We start from the raw sequence: 22,677 nt of genomic DNA on the forward strand, positions 1-22,677 counted from the left end.
CAAAGAGCTGTCTTGAGTGTTTTTCATTAGGAAAGAATCTTCTATTTAACCTACAGCGAGCAGAGATGGTGCGAACCGAAACACAAAGCATATTACAGAGTTACCAAACGTGTGAAGATGTAGCAGTGCCGGATGGGTTCAGCGTGTAGTGACACAATCTAATCAGGGATCCTGGAAATGTAAACAGCTGGCTGGGATTCTCACAGGGAAGGAATGTGCAGCATGTGTTTGTCACAGCACATTACAGATTTCTGAGATCCTGGAGAAGCTTCATTCCCTAATAAGTCCTTGTTCTGCAGATTTTCCTGCTGCAGCCTCAATGAATCACTGAGACAGTGTTATTATATCGGATGAGGATGAGGAAGGGGGATGTAAGGAATCCATCACATAGAAGCTTCCATAACAATAACTAAAGGAAATTCAATATATAAGATTCTATTCTGATCCTTTCCTAGGTCTCTGGATATGTGGCCATTTATTCCATTCTCCATGATAACCCAGCTTTTCTACATCCCTGAATGGCAGATAAGCCTTATTATCCAGTATCCCTAAGTGTAAAGCCTGTGAGCTGTCCCTGGTTAATATCCAGCTTTCCTAGGTCTCTGAATGGTAAGCTTCTTAACCAGCAGCCACCCAGCTTTCCCAGGTACAGAAATTTTGAAATGTAACCACAATGAAATGGTGGGACCTCTATCCTCTAAAGACAAAGCCTCATCCTGGAGCTTTGGGCACACATAACAACATTTAAAGGGGTTATTCAGGTTTATAAAACAGCACCACCCCTGTCCTCAGGTTGGGTGTAGTACTGCAATTCAGCATCATTCACTTCAATGTAACTGAGCTGCAATGGCCACACCCAAACGGAGAACAAGAGTAGCGCTGTATCTGAAAGAAAGGAGCCATGTTTTTCTCATTCTGGACAAACCCTTTAAAATATAATAATAATAATAATAATAATAATAATAATAATAATAATAGTATTATATTTTTACATCTTTTTAACAATATTCCTCAATGGCGTCACTAATAGAGCAGATGAGAACAGATTTCCTCATTCTTCTTCCCCTTCTGTATCAGAAAGATCTTGACTATGGTTCCTCTTTACCAATATAGCAATGTCTATAGATACCAAGTATTGTGTATACCAGGGCTGTGGAGTTGGAGTCAGAAAAAATGTATGAAATCTTTTTCATTTTAAAACAGAATATTCATATGAAATTTATGAATGTTCCTCATTAATATAGTTTATGTTCTATCAACCGAAGTCCCTTATTTATTAACACCAGAATGTATTTGAAAAGAGGAGAAATCTTATGGCCTGATCTCTGTTAATAGTCGGTTTCTGGCTTTGGCTTCAAATCTTCGGCAGATAATCAATCAGATAATCTTTCTGTGTAAATGGACCCTTAGTTTCCCCCATATATCAGTAATAAAGCACTGCCCCTATTAGATAAGGGTGGTCGGGGAAAAGTCATTGGTCTCTATTTGGCAGTTTGTTTCTGAGTTGGAAGAGTCCATTGTGTGGGGGGAGATCTGTGCTGTTCTCTTCCTGGATGCTGGATGATTTTATATGAACAGCAGTGTAATATGGAGATATCCTATGTAATATAGAGAAGGAGCAGGAGAAGTCATTAGTTGTGTAGCAGTAATAGGTAAACTGTCCTCAGTCCCCTGTTCTTCAGTGTGCTATGACTGCAGCAGGCTGTGTGTGTGTGTGTGTGCTATGGCTGCAGCAGGCTGTGTGTGTGTGTGCTATGTCTGCAGCAGGCTGTGTGTGTATGCTATGGCTGCAGCAGGCTGTGTGTGTGTGTGTGTGTGTGCTATGGCTGCAGCAGGCTGTGTGTGCGTGCTATGGCTGCAGAAGGCTGTGTGTGTGTGCTATGTCTGCAGCAGGCTGTGTGTGTGTGTGTGCTATGTCTGCAGCAGGCTGTGTGTGTGTGTGTGTGTGTGTGCTATGGCTGCAGCAGGCTGTGTGTGTGTGTGTGTGTGTGTGTGCTATGTCTGCAGCAGGCTGTGTGTGTGTGTGTGCTATGTCTGCAGCAGGCTGTGTGTGTATGCTATGGCTGCAGCAGGCTGTGTGTGTGTGCTATGGCTGCAGCAGGCTGTGTGTGTGTGCTATGGCTGCAGCAGGCTGTGTGTGTGTGCTATGTCTGCAGCAGGCTGTGTGTGTGTGTGTGCGCTATGGCTGCAGCAGGCTGTGTGTGTGTGTGCTATGTCTGCAGCAGGCTGTGTGTGTGTGTGCGTGCTATGTCTGCAGCAGGCTGTGTGTGTGTGTGTGTGTGTGTGTGTGTGTGTGCTATGTCTGCAGCAGGCTGTGTGTGCGTGCTATGGCTGCAGCAGGCTGTGTGTGTGTGCTATGGCTGCAGCAGGCTGTGTGTATGTGTGCTATGGCTGCAGCAGCCTGTGTGTGTGCTATGGCTGCAGCAGGCTGTGTGTGTGTGTGTGTGTGTGTGTGTGTGTGTGTGTGCTATGTCTGCAGCAGGCTGTGTGTGTGTGCTATGGCTGCAGCAGGCTGTGTGTGTGTGCTATGGCTGCAGCAGGCTGTGTGTGTGCTATGTCTGCAGCAGGCTGTGTGTGTGTGCTATGGCTGCAGCAGGCTGTGTGTGTGTGTGCTATGTCTGCAGCAGGCTGCGTGTGTGTGCTATGGCTGCAGCAGGCTGTGTGTGTGCTATGTCTGCAGCAGGCTGTGTGTGTGTGCTATGTCTGCAGCAGGCTGTGTGTGTGTGCTATGGCTGCAGCAGGCTGTGTGTGTGTGCTATGGCTGCAGCAGGCTGTGTGTGTGCTATGTCTGCAGCAGGCTGTGTGTGTGTGCTATGGCTGCAGCAGGCTGTGTGTGTGTGTGTGCTATGTCTGCAGCAGGCTGCGTGTGTTCGAGAAAGAGAGGCAGAAATTAAAGGGGTATTCTGGGCAACAGTGAAAAATTCATGGGGTGGTGGGATCATTATGAAAAGTCCTATTTACCCTTCCCCGTGCCCCCACAGTGCAGCCTCAGGTCCGCAGCCGGGCTCCCAGTCCTGTGATGTCACGGCCCCACTCAGCCAATCAGTGAGTGAGGCGGGACACAGTTGCAGTCACTGACTGGCTGAGCGGGTAGTTCCTGTGAGGCCACGATGACAGAGGAGCACAGACCCTGACAGAGAGCTGATAAATCTCAGCCTATATCTGACCTCTATATCGCTATGACTGAGCCCTATATATCACTAAGTGTGACCCCTCTATATCACTATGGCTGACCCATCTATATCACCATGTATGACTCCTCTACTCTATATAACTATGTGTGACCCCTCTATATCACCATGGCTGACCTCTCTATATGACTATTTGTGACCTCTATATCACTATAGCAGACCCCTCTATATCACTATGGCCAACCCCTCTATATCACCATGTATGACTCCTCTACTCTATATAACTATGTGTGACCCCTCTATATCACCATGGCCGACCCCTCTATATCACTATGGCCGACCCCTCTATATCACCATGGCCAACCCCTTTATATCACCATGGCAGACCCCTCTATATCACCATGGCCAACCCCTCTATATCACCATGGCCGACCCCCTCTATATCACTATGGCCGACCCCTCTATATCACTATGGCCGACCCCTCTATATCACCATGGCCGACCCCTCTATATCACCATGGCCGACCCCTCTATATCACCATGGCAGACCCCTCTATATCACCATGGCTGACACCTCTATATCACTTTGTATGACCTCTCTATATCTCTATGGTGTATGGTGAATATTTAGTTAGAAACATAGAAGATTGTCAGCAGGAAAAGACCACCTGCTCCATCTAGTCTAGTTGTGAGTAGTTCAGGACATGGAGGCTGGAGACTGGCTGCATCCACTGCACACACAGGAGAAGCTGCTTCATATACAGTATTCCTTTATTCCCTCAGAAGTCGCCCCAGGATCATGTAGGACATTAGGGAGAAGCTGCTGAGCCAGTGTGATAAATAACTCCCCTGGTATATGACCGGCCATTTATGTAGGAGCAGGAGTCGGGAGCTCGAGTCTGTCCCTGTTAAAATTCAGGAAATCTGGGTGAAAACCAGTATGGCTGACATTACAGCTTTCCCTACATATACCCTGTACTGATATGTATTAGGTCTGTATATGGTTTGTGAAGACTACAATAGAAGACTATATAATATAAAACTATATTTAGACAATGATAATAGTCTAATAATAGAAAAAGGGAACCCCTTTAAGTAATAAATTATGAGATCATGTTAATATGGTTCTTAAAGGAGCACTCCAGCCACAACTGTGTTCTGCCTAGTGCAGGGATGGAGGGGGCGGAGCATGACAAAGAGATTCACAGAACCCTCCTGACCCTGTGTCATGCCCCACCCCCTCAGCAGAATCTAGCCTATGCGTTTTGGAAGTTCCTTTAAGAATGCAGAGATGGCAGCAGAATAGAAGCAGCGCTCACTTCTCCTCCTCATACAGTCATTCTATGCGAGAGGAAATTGCAGATTAAATATTAAAAGTGGCTGCAGCTATTCTGAGACAACAGGGAAGTATCACAGCCGCCGCATTGTGAGAAAGCCAGGAGGGGGACTATGTAATGGCATATATAATGGAGAACCAAGGACGACTACTACTCCCACCGTAAAAAGAATGTCCTGGAACTCTGGGGGTTCTTCTTTTCAAAGGACGAAGTCTCTAATGCATCTCACAGCTGAGGATTTGTTACAATTGTATCCAGGATAGACATGTATTTGCACTAAAAACATTGTATAGAGCAGGACTAGCTATGTACAATGTAACAGTCTGAAGACCAAGCTGTAGAGCTCACAGAGCATTTTCTAGACTGGATACAACTGTATGACTTTGCAGTTAAGGGCAAGGATGGATAGGTACAATGTATTAGTCTGGAATCCAGGCTGTTTAGCTCACAGAGCATTGTCCAGACTGGATACAGATTTCCCCAATGTGAGAACAGAGGTGTTTCATAAAAACAACTCCCATCTAGTACTGATCTCTCTCTGGAGGTAGCAAAACTACAATTCTCATTGACTTACAGCAATGGTGCGGAGAATGGTGCGGAGGTGATGAAACTGTAAGATGAACCTGCAAGTATCATTTGTGCGCCACCGATTGAGTGCAAGTGCAGAAAAATGTCATCCCAACCTACGACGTGAAACTACAACTCCTAGCATTCCCTGACAGCATTCAGTTGGGAGTTGTAGTTTTGCAACAGCTGAAGAGTTACAGGTTGGAGATCACTGTAGACAAACCCTTTACTCACTGAATTGAATATGGCTGCAATACCACACACTCCCTGAGGACTTTTGTGGCGCTGTTTTGTCAAATTGTCGTTTTGTCATTTTTTTTTTAATCCTGCACAACCCCTTTAACTGGTTTAATAAACCTACATAAGGTCATCCATAGAGCTGTAATAATATGCCCTCTACCCCAATGCACCCGCCAATTCACCGTCCTCCTTTCATTGCAGGATTCCTAGTTACATCCTTAACTATCACACACACACCCGCTCACCATCATTCCCTGTATCAGTCAGCAGCAGCCGCCATCCTGTAACAAAGCTGACTTATCAGCTATTATCCCCATCCAGCCGCCGCCTTCCAGCACAATCCATTCAGTTATACAGTGAGCTGGGTGCGAGGAACAGAGTCCTCTCTCACTGTCCTGATCCCAAACACCTTCACTTCGATGTGAGCAGAAAAAAATATTGCATTCAGGAAAATTCCTCTAATCTGGAATCAGCTTGGAAGGATATTCTGGATTATTGGACTTTCATAGATATTACCAGTAAGGGTAGGAGTTATGATGGAGTACGGATTACCCTGCAACACTGCAGATTATCAGATGTCGGATTACAGGAATATATATATATATATATAACAACTGTGGATGTCTCCCCTAGCTAGAAGGGAAGAGGTGGTACCAGTCTGGGGCCCCCATGAATGCCCCCCATTGGTCAGTGAGTCCTCTGGGCAGCCATACCCCCGTAATTGTGCCCAGGTTAAGTGGAGAGTAGGTGCTAAGTTTAGGAGCGGGCACATGTTTTCTAGGTGTTAGGGGTCAGATTACCAGAGTATGTGCCTGCTGAGGAACGCCGACGCTGACTGTAACATGATCAGGGCCCACACCGAGATCAGCTGCGGGTCCATGAGAAGAAATTGTGTCAGGTCTGCTGTAACGCCTGGAAAATGCCCAAGGGTGCCCAGGTGTCCACCTCTAAGTATCGGCTCTCATCCTGTGCCATGTGTGATCTAGGGGGTACAAACCTAAAGGGAACAGGTGGACAGGGCTCAGCCACAGTCTTCTTTCTCTTCCATTTTTGCAGGCTTTTATTTTTACTAGGTCATTGGCCTGAGAGCACTATGGCTGACTCCTACAGAGGGGCAATATTATTGGCTCAGTTATTAGGACGTTGGGAAGCAAACTCTTATTGGAGCTGGCTCTACTATGGAGTCCCTAAGGCCGGCTCTATTATGAAGGCGCTAAAGATGGCTCTACTATGGAGATGCTGGCGCAGCTCTACTATGGAAGCACTGGGGTGCTATACTATGGAGGGAATGTGGCTGGCTCTGCTACGGGGATGCCAGGGTGTTGGGGAGAGCTCTGCTATGGAAGCACAGCAGACAGCTCTGTTATTGGAGTGCCAGGGCATTGGGAAGAGCTCTATTGAGGTTCACAAGCTGGCTCTACTATGGAGGCGCTGGGGCTGGCTATACTATGGAGGCACTAGGGCTAAATACTAGGGGGCAATGAGAGCTCTGTTGAGGTGCAGAAGCTGGCTCTACTATGGATGCACTGGGGCTGGCTCTATTATGGAGGCACCAGGGCTGGCTCTATTATGGGGGTGTCAAGGCCAGCTCTGTTACAAATGCACTGGGACTTGCTCTACTATAAAGGTGCTTCAGGACTCTACTATGGAGGCAATGTGGCTGGCTGTGTTATAGAGATGCCAGGGTGTCAGGAAGAGTTCTGTTATGGAGGCAGTGGGGCTGTCACTACTACAGAGAAACTGGATCCGGCTTTATTTGGAGGAACTGGGTCTGTCTCTACTATGGAGGCACTGGGGACGGCTTTCTTATGGAGTTATGGTGGCTAAACTGTGACTTTAAACTGCATATGTCTCTTTCCAAGTCCTGTAATGCTTTGATTATGTGACTCAAGGGTTTCTACTGACTTTGGCTGGTGATATAATTATACTCAGTGCATCAGGTATTATCACAGGTGTTCTTTGTATGGGAAATCCTCAACACATGACCTGTTGGTGAGGCCTGAGGACTGGAATTAAGAAGCACTGCTGTAGGAAGTAGTCACATGGGGAGAGGGAGTGTAGGACCACCTTAGTTAGTTCTTTTCTAATTCTCAGTGGAGCAACACACACAGATCAGGCATCCCCGTTGAACTTAGCCAGAAACCTGTCCCTGTCCGGGACAGAACAGCTGTGGTGTTAGTAGGCACGTTTGGAGGGCGCAGAGACTTTCTTTCTTACAGCTTCACTTATAGTCAAGATGCAGTGCTAAACAGTAGGAAAAGTCAGAGAACACCTCAACCCATGCCGTGAACCTCTCTATATAGTGCAGGACGGCATCCTAAAAGCAGAGAAACTGACCCGGATAGAGCAAAGCAGCCATAGCCAAGGCCTACGTACTCTATCTCGCAGCGCAGGTAACACTGGGACATGCTTGGACACTTTGTGCAACTCAGGTAACCAAGACTGGGGCTTGTGTCATCCATATAGGACGGGTACCCCGACACTTTAGGGCAGAAGGTGCTTTATAGCGACAAAGGTCAAAACACGGGCACAAGTATTCTTCTCAAGTATCTTCAACCATCTTTTCTTACAATATCCGGCAGAGCACATTACTAAACTGGGTCGGGGCTCTCCCAACAAACTTCTTTCTACTTTTCTGAATTCACTACTCTACTGAACTAAAGCAGCACGGCTGTTCTACCTTAGCACTTCACTATCTCTCAGCACAGATTCAGTAAAAGCAAGTCTGTATCTCAAAAGTCACTCATCATCTTATTACCCTAAATCACAAGAGACATGTCAGTAAAGATGAGTTTATTTATTCTACTGGGACTCAGTTATAATTGCACCAGCACCTATACACACAGGCTACACCGTCCTTGGGTCATTTTCTGTGGGTGGCGGTACCGACAGTCCAGGTGGGTCATCTCTACACTCCAGACCACCGGGATAAGAGCCCAAGGGACCCATCACAGCCCAGTAGGTCACCGACCATTGGGGATCAATATAGCCAGCCACACACTAAAAGCAGGTACAACCCCATACCTGTGTGCTGAGTTAGCACTGGCGCCACAACAGAACTATAACTGGCTGAGCTGTATTCCAACCACCAACGTAACTTCATCACGGCGGTTGGGCACCACACATACCGGTGCACACACCGCACTACACAGTTGGAGGGCTGGGGGTTCCCCATCACTGGCATAAGGTATGGTGTCTTTATTACCCTACCGACTCCCACATAACATATATAGGTTTTTTTTTAAACATCTTGGGGTAGATTTATCAAACATGGTGTAAAGTGAAACTGTCTCAGTTGCCCCTAGCAACCAATCAAATTCCACCTTTCATTCCTCACAGACTCTTTGGAAAATGAAAGGTGGAATCTGATTGGTTGCTAGGGGCAACTGAGCCAGTTTCACTTAACACCATGTTTAATAAATCTACCCCCTTGTGTGAAACCAACCAATCCAGGCCTGAAATAATGGATCTTGTAAGAAGAGCGCCCATTGCCATCATTTCCCGGAAAGTCACGTCAGGCTCACTGTCCTATGAATAACCACAACATCTGACAATCTGGGATTTACCGATAGATAGGCCCCAATCTTAGAAGATTTCCCTTGTTGCCCATAGCAACCACACTTGAGCTGAATTTTGTTTGGTTGCTAAGGCTGACGCTGACCAGGAACATGGAGAATGATTCTGCCTTTGAGGTCACAGGATCCTAATTCACAGGTGTCACATTCGCAGCCCTCCAGCTATTGCAGAATTACAACTCCCAACATGCTTGGAGAACTAAACCTTTGGCTGTCCAGGCATGACTGGAATTGTAATCTTCCAATAGCTGGAGGGCTGTGAGTTTGACCCCCCCTGGCCTAGTCAATGGGACCGATCAGCTCAGAGATGAATGAACGCTCAAAATTAATAAAATAAAACGCCCGTTCAATTCCAAGTGTGAACTGCAACGATTATTCCAACTCAAAACAACTGTGCGTGCATCGCCACGTGTGGTGCTAAAATACTACGAGTGAACACAGTCACATGACCGTGATACCATCGTATTTTACGCCTCCATATTCCGGATGCAAGTCCTGGCCCGACCATGGCTCTAATGGCCTGAACGGACATGGCAGTGCTATCACTTCAGGTTTCTAGACTGGCGACCATAACAAAGGATGCAAAAAATGCGACCGTGTGACGAATATGTGAAGCCATCCTTATCGGGTTATCTTGGCTTCGTCTTCTGTTTGTTTTTTTTATCTAATTCCTGATTATCTTGTATTTCTTTGCCAGAAACAAATGCTGGAATATTGGATATTGGATTAAGGGATTTTACACTGCATATAAATACAATATATATATATATATATATATATATACACACACAACACGGCACATAAAAGAAATAATACATAAATTAATAACAACCCTTCCTCCCCTGGTAAAAAAGAAATGCATTGTCAGCAAAGTCCCTGCATGCAGCCATCTTTATATGATCTGCCCATAGACATGAATGAAGGGAAAAAGAGATAAGAACATAATAAAAGCCAATCTGACCGAACACTGGGTAATAATACTCCAGGCACACAGAAGAGCTGTAAAAAAGAAAAAAAAAATCCCTACCTGAAATCGTCCACTGCATTCATGGCCTATGCAGCTCTTCCCCCCACAGACATAGGGGGCTGCAGGATTCCAGCTGGTCTGTGGGTCACATTGTGGGCTGCTGCATTGTTAGGATGTTGTGCATTTTGGGAATGACATAAAATAAAGGAGGCAGGGTGCGCAGGATTCAGGGACACAGACTCCTCCGGCAGCCTCTGCTCTACCCAGCTGCAGAAGAGCAGCGTACAGCGAGGCAGAGTCACGTGACCGCTCCTGTAGGTCTGATTAATGCAGTAGCTGCCGTCTTGCCGGATAATGCGGCCAAGAGACTGGAGTCGAAAAAGAAAAAAAAAATACATGTATAACCGGCTGCCTGGAATAAAGTGGATCCCTAACTATTATAATAATTCAGGCGATAGATGAAGCGCTTCTGATGGGAGGTTATTTATATAATGTATTCCGCCACGCTGTACACAGAATGCACAATGTAATGTCCCTGAATAATAATGGAAAATACTTAAGATGTAGAATATAATACAGGACAAATACCCTGCATATAGAGGGGCGCTGAGGGTAAGGGGGGCCTGGATACATCTGCACATACATTGCTGCCCTTTCTTAATTGGATAAAATCTAGAACCCAGAATACAGCATTAAATCCAGTGATCGGTTCCAGATCAAATGGGATAATCCAGAGATTTGAAGAGACGTACAGTCAAGAAACCACGGCCGAATACAACGCTGGTGTCCAACTAATACACCCAAACCCACAGCTCCATAGACAAATAGGCGATATAACAGACAAACGGCTCCAGACATTGTGTCTAATGCCAGGTTCACACTAGCTTATTTTTCTAGATGTATTACAGCTGCAATGCCTGTCCTGACCTTGGGTATCATGACCTGAACCAACAGCTGTCCGCTCAGGTCATCGGGCGCACAGCTGGGTCTGGACTTGTGGCTGTAATAAGGCCATAAAATAACATTATTACACTAGTGTAAACCCAAAGGAAACAGCAAAACCAAACTTCAGTGGGAAAATAGAAATAATTGTGTAATTGAGCAGTAGAGAAACATGACCGGTGCGATGGATCCTGATCTCTGAGGAGACATATGACTGGTGAGATGGATCCAGATCTCTGTGGAGAAACATGGCTGGTCAGGTGGATCAGGATCTCTGTGGAGAAACATGGCCCGTCAGATGGATCCAGATCTTTGTGGAGAAACATGGCTGGTGAGATGGATCCAGATCTCTGTGGAGAAACATGGCTGGTCACATGGATCCAGATCTCTGTGGAGAAACATGGCTGGTCAGATGGATCCAGATCTCTGTGGAGAAACATGGCTGGTGAGATGGATCCAGATCTCTGTGGAGAAACATGTCTGGGTGAGATGGATCCAGATCTCTGTGGAGAAACATGGCTGGTGAGATGGATCCAGATCTCTGTGGAGAAACATGGCTGGTCAGGTGAATCAGGATCTCTGTGGAGAAACATGACCAGGTCAGACGGATCCAGATCTCTGTGGAGAAACATGGCCAGGTCAGATGGATCCAGATCTCTGTGGAGAAACATGACCAGGTCAGACGGATCCAGATCTCTGTGGAGAAACATGGCCAGGTCAGATGGATCCAGATCTCTGTGGACAAACATGGCCGGTCAGATGGATCCAGATCTCTGTGGAGAAACATGGCCGGTCAGAGGGATTCAGTTCTTTGTAGAGAAATATGGCCGGTCAGGTGGATCCAGATCTCTGTGGTACCATGCTGGTGATAGAGGGCACAATTTAGCAAAAGCAGCAGGAATCGATGACCCTTTCTGTCAGGTGTGAACAGGTCAGGCTGGTGGAGGAGATGGTGTAATGGTGGGGGGAATGTATTCTTGGTGCACCCTGACTCCTCTGATACTTGTGGTTGGAGGCAGTAGGGCTCATCTAAGCATTGTGGTAACCAAGTTCATCCCCACATTGCAGCTGTTTCTTCTATATTAGAAGGAGACTGTCAGCAGGACATTACACCATCCACCATTGCCGTATAGTCATGTTATAGCTCCAGGAAGATGAGCTTTTCTTGCTTCTCTGGCCTTTACTGTCCTCAGATTTTTATCCCATATACATCTCTAGGATGAGAGAACAGGCTATTCAGGGCATATCATGACCTCTATCTAATGTACAGGGAGAAGTATGAAAAGCCAATGGACCAATGTTCCTGCAGAACATCACCTAGTGGCATCTACACCACATTGAATTGCTGCCGTTCTGAAGGGTAAAGGAGGTCCAAGCAGTGCTAGATAGCGGTTTTAAATTGAAGATGGCATTTAGCAAGTTTTCTTCTATATACATTAAAAACAATCGAGAATAAGAATGAGTCCAGAAACAGCGCCACTCTCGCCCATAGGTGGCTTCTGGTATTGCATCCACTTGAGGCACATGCAGTGCTGTAAAGAGGGGATGCTGTGGATAGCGCTGTAGTAGTAGAATAATGGCCGAGTGGCAGATTATCTGTCACTACCCCATGGTCCTGAGCACCCAGATCCATACCAGATGCCCAATAGAATGTGACTGTTCATATTTGATTATTATTATTTAGGCACCATATGACTAGTATTACTATGGCACTTTACAAGGGTATCAACAGAAGGTAAAGGGCACTAACCAAACTATCATGGTGAGCCCCTTGGGGTGGGCACACTGAAGCTCGCACTACAATTTTCCATCATTTCAGTTTCTTGGAAACTTCTGTAAAAGTTGGATTTTTAGCAAAGAGGGTTGATACCCTGTGCCCATAGCCTTTTACTCATAAACCTGTTTCTTAAAAAATAAATAAATTAACCCCCAAAATACCTGATATCCTGATAGAACTCCGACCCTAGTAATAATAGTGATAAAGACACTGAGTTGTATATCAGTCCATGAAAAGTTTTCCACAACTAAGTGCCAAGGAATGCCACAATAGACGGATCCCAGGCCAGTCACATGCCACAGTCTGTGCCAAGCTAACATGTGCTCCACACTCAGGAAGACCAGACAGCTCTGTGCCGGTGACATTGTATCACACAGCGGGTTTTATCAGATGTAGCAGCCTGCGCCCAGCACCATGACACCACCCACAATGCCATGCTGGATGCTGAGCCCTTTGTCCATCTGATACGCAGATGTCTGAAGCCGGAATAGAAGTCTATATGGAAAGCATCCATCAGAGAAATCTGCCGCCTCATCTGTTACCATGTGGACTGTATCAGTAGAGACCCAACCAAGTAGCCAGAATTCAGAACATTTATCAGGGGAGGACAAAGAACTAGGATTGTGCATCAGGGTCCTAATACTGCCCTCCTCATATACACTCACCGGCCACTTTATTAGGTACACCATGCTAGTAACGGGTTGGACCCCCTTTTGCCTTCAGAACTGCCTCAATTCTTCGTGGCATAGATACAACAAGGTGCTGGAAGCTTCCTCAGAGATTTTGGTCCATATTGACATGATGGCATCACACAGTTGCCGCAGATTTGTCGGCTGCACATCCATGATGCGAATCTCCCGTTCCACCACATCCCAAAGATGCTCTATTGGATTGAGATCTGGTGACTGTGGAGGCCATTTGAGTACAGTGAACTCATTGTCATGTTCAAGCAGAAATCGAGACTCATCAGACCAGGCAACTTTTTTCCAATCTTCTACTGTCCAATTTCGATGAGCTTGTGCAAATTGTAGCCTCAGTTTGATGTTCTTAGCTGAAAGGAGTGGCACCCGGTGTGGTCTTCTGCTGCTGTAGCCCATCTGCCTTAAAGTTGGACGTACTGTGCATTCAGAGATGCTCTTCTGCCTACCTTGGTTGTAACGGTTGGCTATTTGAGTCACTGTTGCCTTTCTATCAGCTCGAACCAGTCTGCCCATTCTCCTCTGACCTCTGGCATCAATAAGGCATTTCAGCCCACAGAACTGCCGCTCACTGGATGTTTTTTCTTTTTCGGACCATTCTCTGTAAACCCTAGAGATGGTTGTGCGTGAAAATCCCAGTAGATCAGCAGTTTCTGAAATACTCAGACCAGCCCTTCTGGCACCAACAACCATGCCACGTTCAAAGGCACTCAAATCACCTTTCTTCCCCATACTGATGCTCGGTTTGAACTGCAGGAGATTGTCTTGACCATGTCTACATGCCTAAATGCACTGAGTTGCCGCCATGTGATTGGCTGATTAGAAATTAAGTGGTAACGTGCAGTTGGACAGGTGTACCTAATAAAGTGGCCGGTGAGTGTAGGCACCAGGACCCAGGGGTAACTGCACCCTCCATAATGACACCACTGTCTTATATTTCTATCCCCAAAGAAGAACTTTTATACTGCTCCTATGTACAATAATATAACTACTATAATACTGCTCCTATATACAAGAATATAACTACTATAATACTGCTCCTATATACAAGAATATAACTACAATAATACTGCTCCTATATATAAGAATATAACTACTATAATACTGCCCCCTGTATACAAGAATATAACTACTATAATACTGCTCCTATATACAAGAATATAACTGCTACAATACTGCTCCCTATATACAAGAATATAACTACTATAATTCTGCTCCTATATACAGGAATATAACTACTATAATATTGCTCCTATATACAAGAATAAAACTACTATAATACTGCTCCTATATACAGGAATATAACTACTATAAATAATACTGCTAATATATACAAGAATAAAACTACTATAATACTGCTCCTATATACAGGAATATAACTACTATAATACTGCTCCTATATACAAGAATATAACTACTATAATACTGCTCCTATATACAAGAATATAACTACTATAATACTGCTCCTATATACAAGAATATAACTACTATAATTGTGCCCCCTATATACAAGAATATAACTACTATAATTGTGCCTCCTATATACAAGAATAAAACTACTATAATACTGCTCCTATATACAGGAATATAACTACTATAATACTGCTAATATATACAAGAATAAAACTACTATAATACTGCTCCTATATACAAGAATATAACTACTATAATACTGCTCCTATATACATGAATATAACTACTATAACACTGCTAATATATACAAGAATATAACTAATATAATACTGCCCCTATATACAAGAATATAACTACTATAATACTGCTCCTGTATACAATAATATAACTACTATAATACTGCTCCTACATACAAGAATATAACTACTATAATACTGCTCCTATATACAAGAATATAACTACTATAATACTGCTCCTATATACAAGAATATAACTACTATAATACTGCTCCTATATACAGGAATATAACTACTATAATACTGCCCCCTATATACAGGAATATAACTACTATAATACTGCCTCCTATATACAAGAATATAACTACTATAATACTGCTCCTATATACAGGAATATAACTACTATAATACTGTTCCTATATATAGGAATATAACTACTATAATACTGCTCCTATATACAGGAATATAACTACTATAATACTGCTCCTATATACAAGAATATAACTACTATAATGCTGCTCCTATATACAGAAATACTATATATTGTTTCCCGTGATAGTACTACTCCAGGGATAACACACAATGGATCCCTGTGTTATGAAGCTCAGAGAACCTCCTATATAGGCCGGTATTGGGTCCCGCTGCTCCGGCCCCCCGTGATATGACACCACGGTGCCGTGCAGTGATGTTGAGAAATTAGCACAGCTGGTTGTCATGGAGACAGATTGATTTATTTTTATATATAGATACATTGTATGCGGCGCAAACTGATCATCCAGGAGACATCTTGCAGGTTTTAGGTGACAATTACCTTGTGTGATGGGTTTCCCCCTCCCCAACCATTCCTGTATTACTGCATAGTGGGGGAGGGGCTGCAGGTGCCACACAATGAGACGGCACAACTGCTTCATATGATCTCAGGGGTAAAATAAGTAATAAAGTGAATGGAAAATGGTATATGAACAGCCATTCACTTTGCCCACCAGCCATATAAAACGACTTTGTTGGATCTGACCCATCAACATGTCTGGTCCTGGACCTATCAGCGGATCTTGTGATATAGACTACTAAAAAGAAAAAAAAAAAATACTGTTTATTATTTTAATACTTAACTGAATATATTACTGTTTTTATTGAATTTATTACTGTTTAAATTTGAATTAATCACTGTTTATTTCTAGGTATTTGGATTTGTGTTTTGACTGAGGTTAATTTGGTCATTACTACTAGGTTTTTGTTTGTTTTTTTTTTTTGGTTTTGTTGCTGCATTTTGTGAATAGGTGTTAATCTGGCAGGGTGTGGCTAGACATTCCAGACCAGGAATGCCCGTTGCCTGTTTAAAGCTGAATAAGGCGATGGGTCCAGATGGGATCCATCCCAGGGTTCTTAAAGAACTCAGATCTGTGATTGCTGCCCCCCTGACAGATCTGTATAACCAATCCCTGCTAACAGGAGATGTCCCCGATGATTGGAGAACAGCCAATGTTATACCAATCCACAAGAAGGGGAATAGAGAAGAGCCCAGTAACTACAGGCCAGTGAGCCTGACATCTGTAGTAGTGAAAATGATGGAAACTCTTCTAAAAAAGAAGATAATGGATCACCTAAGAATCAACAATTTGATGGATCCAAACCAGCATGGCTTTACTGAGGGCCGATCATGTCAGACTAATCTCATTGATTTCTTTGATTTTGTCACAAAAGTGTTGGATAAAGGTGGTGCTGTGGATATCGCCTATCTGGACTTCAGCAAAGCTTTTGATACAGTTCCCCATAAAGAGCTGATAGAGAAGTTGGAGAAAATTGGACTAAATCCCTGGATAGTTCAGTGGATTTGTGGTTGGCTGAAGGAGAGATATCAGAGGGTTGTTGTTAATGGTGTATATTCTGAGCAGAGACTGGTTACAAGTGGTGTGCCACAAGGGTCTGTTCTGGGTCCTATTCTTTTTAATATGTTTGTAAGTGACATAGGAGAAGGGTTGATAGGTAAAGTTTGTCTGTTTGCTGACGACACAAAAGTGTGCAATAGGGTGGATATTCCTGGAGGTGTCAGTAATATGGAAAATGATTTAGCTTTGCTAGATACGTGGTCCAAACAGTGGAAATTGAAGTTCAACGTTTCCAAATGTAAAATAATGCACTTGGGGAGGAGGAATCCTCTATCCGAGTATCACATCGGCAGTACTGTGTTGGAAAAGACTTCAGAAGAGAAGGATTTAGGGGTATTGATTTCTGAAAGCCTTAAAATGAGTCACCAGTGCAACCAGGCGGTGGGGAAAGCAAATCGTATGCTGGGGTGTATAGCTAGAGGTATAACCAGTAGGAAGAGGGAGATTGTGATCCCGTTGTATAGAGCTCTGGTGAGGCCACATCTGGAATACTGTGTCCAGTTCTGGAGACCTCACCTAAAAAAGGACATTGATAAAATAGAACGGGTCCAAAGACGGGCTACAAAAATGGTGGAGGGTGTGAGGCATAAACCATATCAGGAAAGACTTAAGGATTTGAATCTGTATAGTCTGGAGGAAAGACGGGAAAGGGGGGACATGATTGAAACCTTTAAGTATGTTAAAGGACTAAATAAGGTTCAAGAGGGGAGTGTTTTTAGTAAAAAACTGAGCTCAAGAACAAGAGGACACAGTGAGAGGTTAGTTGGGGGAAAGATCAGAAGCAATGTAAGAAAATATTATTTTACTGAAAGAGTAGTAGATACCTGGAACAAACTTCCAGCAGAGGTGGTTGGTAAATCTACAATAACAGAATTTAAACACGCCTGGGATAGACATATATCTATCCTAAGATAATAAGGAAGAAAATACTAAAAGGGCGGACTAGATGGACCCAGTGGTCTTTTTCTGCCGACAATCTTCTATGTTTCTATGTTTCTCCTGACCTGTGGCGGACCAGTAAGAACCTGTGTGCAACTATCATCTGTATATAGCTCCATATATTCCTATGGGTGTGATAATGCTCCTGTTCAGTGCATAGGAGCTGTATACACAAAACGGGAGGAGATTTGGAGCAAGCTGCTAAGGGGCTGAGCTGAATCCATACACAGTGTTTGTCATCTGTGTTATACAAGTGACACATGACAGCGGTGGCCGGGATCTGAGATAACATTGATAATATTCAATGAAGTCCCATCTATCCCAAAATGGTGACAATAAGAACTACACCTAACCCCACAAAAAACGAACCCCCATCTGCCCTGTAAATAAACAAAATAATTACCTTTCTTAGCATTGCTACATTTTGGGAACCCAAACTTTGTATTTTTTTTTTCATCGTAAAACATAATAAAAACTAAATAACTCTGGTAGTGACCGGCAAAATAAAGGTCATTGAAGGGAAACTCCAGTGAAAAATAAATTGTTATTAAATCAACTGGTGCAAGAAAGTTATACAGATTTCTAAAATTACTTCTAGTACTTATCAGTTGCTGTATGTCCTGCAGGAAGTGGTATATTCTTTCCAGTCTGACACAGTGCTCTCTGCTGCCACCTCTGTCCATGTCAGGAACTGTCCAGAGCAGGAGAGGTTTTCTATGCAGATTTGCTACTGCTTTAGATTTGTTACTGACTTCTGTTTAAAAATCTCCAGTCTTCCAGTACTTATGAGCTGCTATATGTCCTGCAGGAAGTGGTGACTTCTTTCCAGTCTGGAGAGCAGGAGATGTTTTCTCTGGGAATTTCCTGCTCTGGACAGTTCCTGACATGTACAGCGGTGACAGCAGAGAGCACTGTCTCAGACTGGAAAGAATACACCACTTCCTGTGGGACTTACAACAGCTGATAAGTACAGGAAGACTGGAGTTTTTTTTAAATAAAAGTAATTTACAAATCTATATAACCTATAATCTATATACCTGTTAAATAAAAAAGAAACTTCACAGAAGTACCCCTTTAATAGGTGTGTAACATACAGAGAAGGCACGAAACACCCAAAACTATGTCAGGATCCTACTGCACCCTACACATAATTGTTTTGTTTACAATAGGATACAACAAATAATGACATTAGAAATATAACAACTTGTCCTGCAAAAAACGAGCCTTTCTACGGCTTTAAGTTATGGTTCTCCACAGATGGTGATTAAAAAAAATATGAAAAATGGAAGTGATGGGAAAGAGTTAAAGAAGCTTCCGCCATGCCCAACGGCCGTTGATGGGGGCTGAATGCGCCATTTTCCTCTTGACCTTCCTAAGTAACGAATATCTCATTGATAAGGACGTCATCTATACGCCGCAGCATGGCGGGTGACAGCTTCTTGGTGCCAGGTCTTCAGTTCAAAACATTTTATAACATCTGGAAAGTTGCCCAGAGAATCTTGGCACTTGTGCGCGACTCGGAGGATTAAACACATTCGATAAATCTTGTGTGCTGCAGCCCCCTTTGTCACACTATATAAAAGGTGGAGATGTGACACCCCCCAAAGCCCACCCAGAGAAGCTTTATGAAGGGCGGGGACCCAGAAGCCAAAGACAATGCATGAATCACCATAACAGATGAGCCCCTATGATACCCGGCCGGGAACAATGGCGTACATGTATAACGGTGCCATCTGGGCAGATTGTAGGTATCACCAGGTTACAGGTTGGCAAAGGTAAGGAGGACTAAAATAGCGCAGGTCAGACTATAAAGAGGCTCATGTGTACAGGTCATACACCGCCATACGTGTACGTTACCAAATATATATTGTGAGGACCTAAAAAGGACAAGTTATTCCGGATCTGAAGATAACAGTAGTACAGCAGCTGTAAAGCGAGGCAGTGAGTGTGCAAATGAGCTCCCCCTGCTGGTGGCAACTATAATAATGCTATTTTTGCTGTTTGTAGATTTGTAGATCACCAACCTATACCACAGCGCTGCACACTGTCTGTAACCATTCAGCAGCCCCATCATGTCTCTGGTAAATCTACCCCATTGTGTCTACATGGATGAGGCGGCCGTGTCACTGAATGTCTCATGGTTAGAGTGATGTCAGCACAATATCCGAGACCTTCATCAGCGCACATTGTGTCGGCGGCAGCAGCTGCTCTCATGGCTACTATGTATGCGGCACAGCAAAGAGAGCTTCATGCCCCAACCATACAGCAATGGATTCTGGGAAAGGACAGAGCAGTGCGGAACGGCTATGGGCATTGCCAGGTGGGCAGGACAAGGGCCAGGAAATATTTAACTCTCAGATAGATAGATAGATAGATAGATAGATAGATAGATAGATAGATATAGAGATAGATAGATAGATAGGAGATAGATAGATAGATAGATGCCACAGGTCAATAGTCTCCAACTAGTGGTCTCCAGCTGCTGCAAAACTACAACTCCCAGCATGCCCAGGCAGCAGCTTTTACCTTTATAATAGTTGGACACTACTAGTTTCATTCGTTCTGATGATCAGTTGTCACACTATTGCTGATGCACTGTTCATCCAGGTCTTCCTGGTTCATGAACACAAGGTAAAAAGGCTTTATCCAGGATTAGAAAATAATGGCGGCTTTCTTCCTGAAACAGCGCCAAACCTGTAAATAGTTGGAGCATGATACTGCAGCCCTGCTCCATTGAAATGAACTGGGCTCAGCTGCAATGCCATGTGTAACCTGAAGACAGGTGTGGCACTGTTTTTGCCAACTAAAAGAAGCAGCCATGATTTTGTGTTTCTTGACAGCCCCTTTTATAGGAAATTCAGAATCAAAGGCTATATCAGTTTGGGACTGATTGTTCTATAAAGGAGGTCTCTGCTTTGGATGATCGTCTTGAAAGGAGGTCGAACACAAAGCAGTAATCACCACCCTTCACCTCATCACTATTTGGGAGAAAAATACTGTTCAATTTGATTGTTCAATTTCCCTGCAGCGCCAACGACAGGCGAAATGAAGCATTACACCTTATCCATACATATCAATTGGCTGTGTATGTAATAGAGGTCATGGTCTGGTCCTCCAGGGTGGGAGACGCTCTTAACAAATACCACAAGATGATCCCCAAACAGAGAAATACCTTAGAATTCCCTAATAGAGTATGACACTGGGTTTTCTGAACAGAACAGCCCCTTTAATTCCCCTGTTGGCCTAACACAGATTTATCAAACATGGTGTAAAGTGAAACTGGCTCAGTTGCCCCTAGCAACCAATCACATTCCACCTTTCATTCCTCACTGACTCTTTGGGAAATGAAAGGTGGAATTTGATTGGTTGCCAGGGGCAACTGAGCCAGTTTCACTTTACACCGTGTTTGATAAATCTCTCCCTATGACCCAGCTCATCCATATCATTTGTATGATCACTATGCAGTGCGACAAATGACATCTCTCTGCCACTATTTTCTATTTTAAACGGTCATCTTTAAGAAAGAAAACCCCCTCTAAATAATGCTGAATTGTTCTAATCCCTTGATAGTGAAGAGGTTATAACTGTTGCTAAGCAACAGAAGGTGTGTCAGGCAGGTGACCACCCTTGAGCTCTCTGTTGTTATGGAGACCCTCACTATAACAGGGATAGGGAACCTTGGCTCTCCAGCTGTTGCAAAACTACAACTCCCATCATGCCTGGACAGCCGAAGGCATGATGGGAGTTGTAGTTTTGCAACGGCTGGAGAGCCAAGGTTCCCTACCCCTGCCCTATAAAGTGTAATCTAATCATGAGATTGTGGGATTGCCATGTACATTTTTTTTCTCCTTAAAGGGATTCTAGACTCTGCGTCTTGCGTGCAAAGTTTTTCTTTCATGACACCACCTTCCTCGTCAGGTCTTGTATATGTTAGAGTTACATTATATAGACACATTACAGATCTCTTCTGGGAATCACAAGCCTGGGGGTCCCGTATATCACACATTCATAAATCTGATATAAAATTCTTCCATGAAAGGAAATGGTCTGAGAAGACTCATCAGGCGGCACAATGGCTGCAGGATACTTCACGTGATCCTGACAAGTATTACAACTATTTTTGACACTATTAATTTTTGGCGGGTTCTTAACATGGGAGCCCCTCTGTAATGTCCATAAGCAGTATGACTAATGGTGCGTTTACACAGACAGATTTATCTGACAGATTTTGGAGGCCAAAGCCAGGAATGGATTCGAAAAGAGGAGAAATCTCAGTCTTTCCTTTATGACCTCTTCTCTGTTTATTGTCTGTTCCTGGCTTTGGCCTCAAAAATCTGTCAGATAAATCTGTCCGTGTAAACGCACCATTAGTATAGTCATAACAGGACAACCCTTTTAATCCCGAGCCGGACAACAATTTAAAGGGATTGTCTTGTGATGACATCAGGTGTCCATAAACCCTATTAGGACCTCTTCATGTGATAGACTGAAGAAGCACTTAAAGGGGTAATCCGTTCAATTTTTTTTTCTTTTAAAGTAACTGGTGTCATAAAGTTAATTTACTTTAAAAATCTCCAGTAGGAGGAAGTGGTATATTCTCTCCAGTCTGACACAGTGCTCTCTGCTACTACCACCTCTGTCCATGTCAGGAACTGAGGTTTTCTATGGGGATTTGCACAGTTCCTGAAACAGACAGAGGAGGCAGCAGAGAGCACTGTGTCAGACTGGTGAGAATATTCCACTTCCTGCAGGACATACAACAGCTGATAAGTATGGGAAGACTGTAGATTTTTAAATAGAAGTAAAATTATACATCTATATAACTTTCTGATGCCAGCTGAGGGGTAGAGAAGCAGATGGACAGAACCTTGGCAAGTAGCCGATCTACTGAGATACAAATAGATTTTTTTGGATTTTTTTTATATTCCTAACTGCTTTGATTGACAGAATGGATAACAGGAGAGTA

The 22,677-nt window shown here is 43.8% G+C and overlaps 1 protein-coding gene across 6 annotated transcripts in view; it reads right to left on the minus strand.

The window, feature by feature from the left end:
* EVL (Enah/Vasp-like) overlaps window positions 1–22,677 on the minus strand; it is a 94,988-nt gene that overhangs the window by 68,233 nt on the left and 4,078 nt on the right. Inside the window, exon 1 of one of the 6 annotated variants that reach the window (XM_069949920.1) lies at window positions 9,878–10,095. The exons of the other annotated variants lie outside the window; for them this stretch is intronic. Coding sequence (XP_069806021.1) covers window positions 9,878–9,900 — 23 coding nt within the window. The 5' untranslated portion in view covers window positions 9,901–10,095. Of the gene's footprint in view, window positions 1–9,877; window positions 10,096–22,677 lie in introns of those variants that run through there. 6 annotated transcript variants of the gene reach the window in all.

The sequence above is a fragment of the Dendropsophus ebraccatus genome, chromosome 13 (genome assembly GCF_027789765.1).
Source record: "Dendropsophus ebraccatus isolate aDenEbr1 chromosome 13, aDenEbr1.pat, whole genome shotgun sequence".
Classification (NCBI taxonomy): domain Eukaryota; kingdom Metazoa; phylum Chordata; class Amphibia; order Anura; family Hylidae; genus Dendropsophus; species Dendropsophus ebraccatus.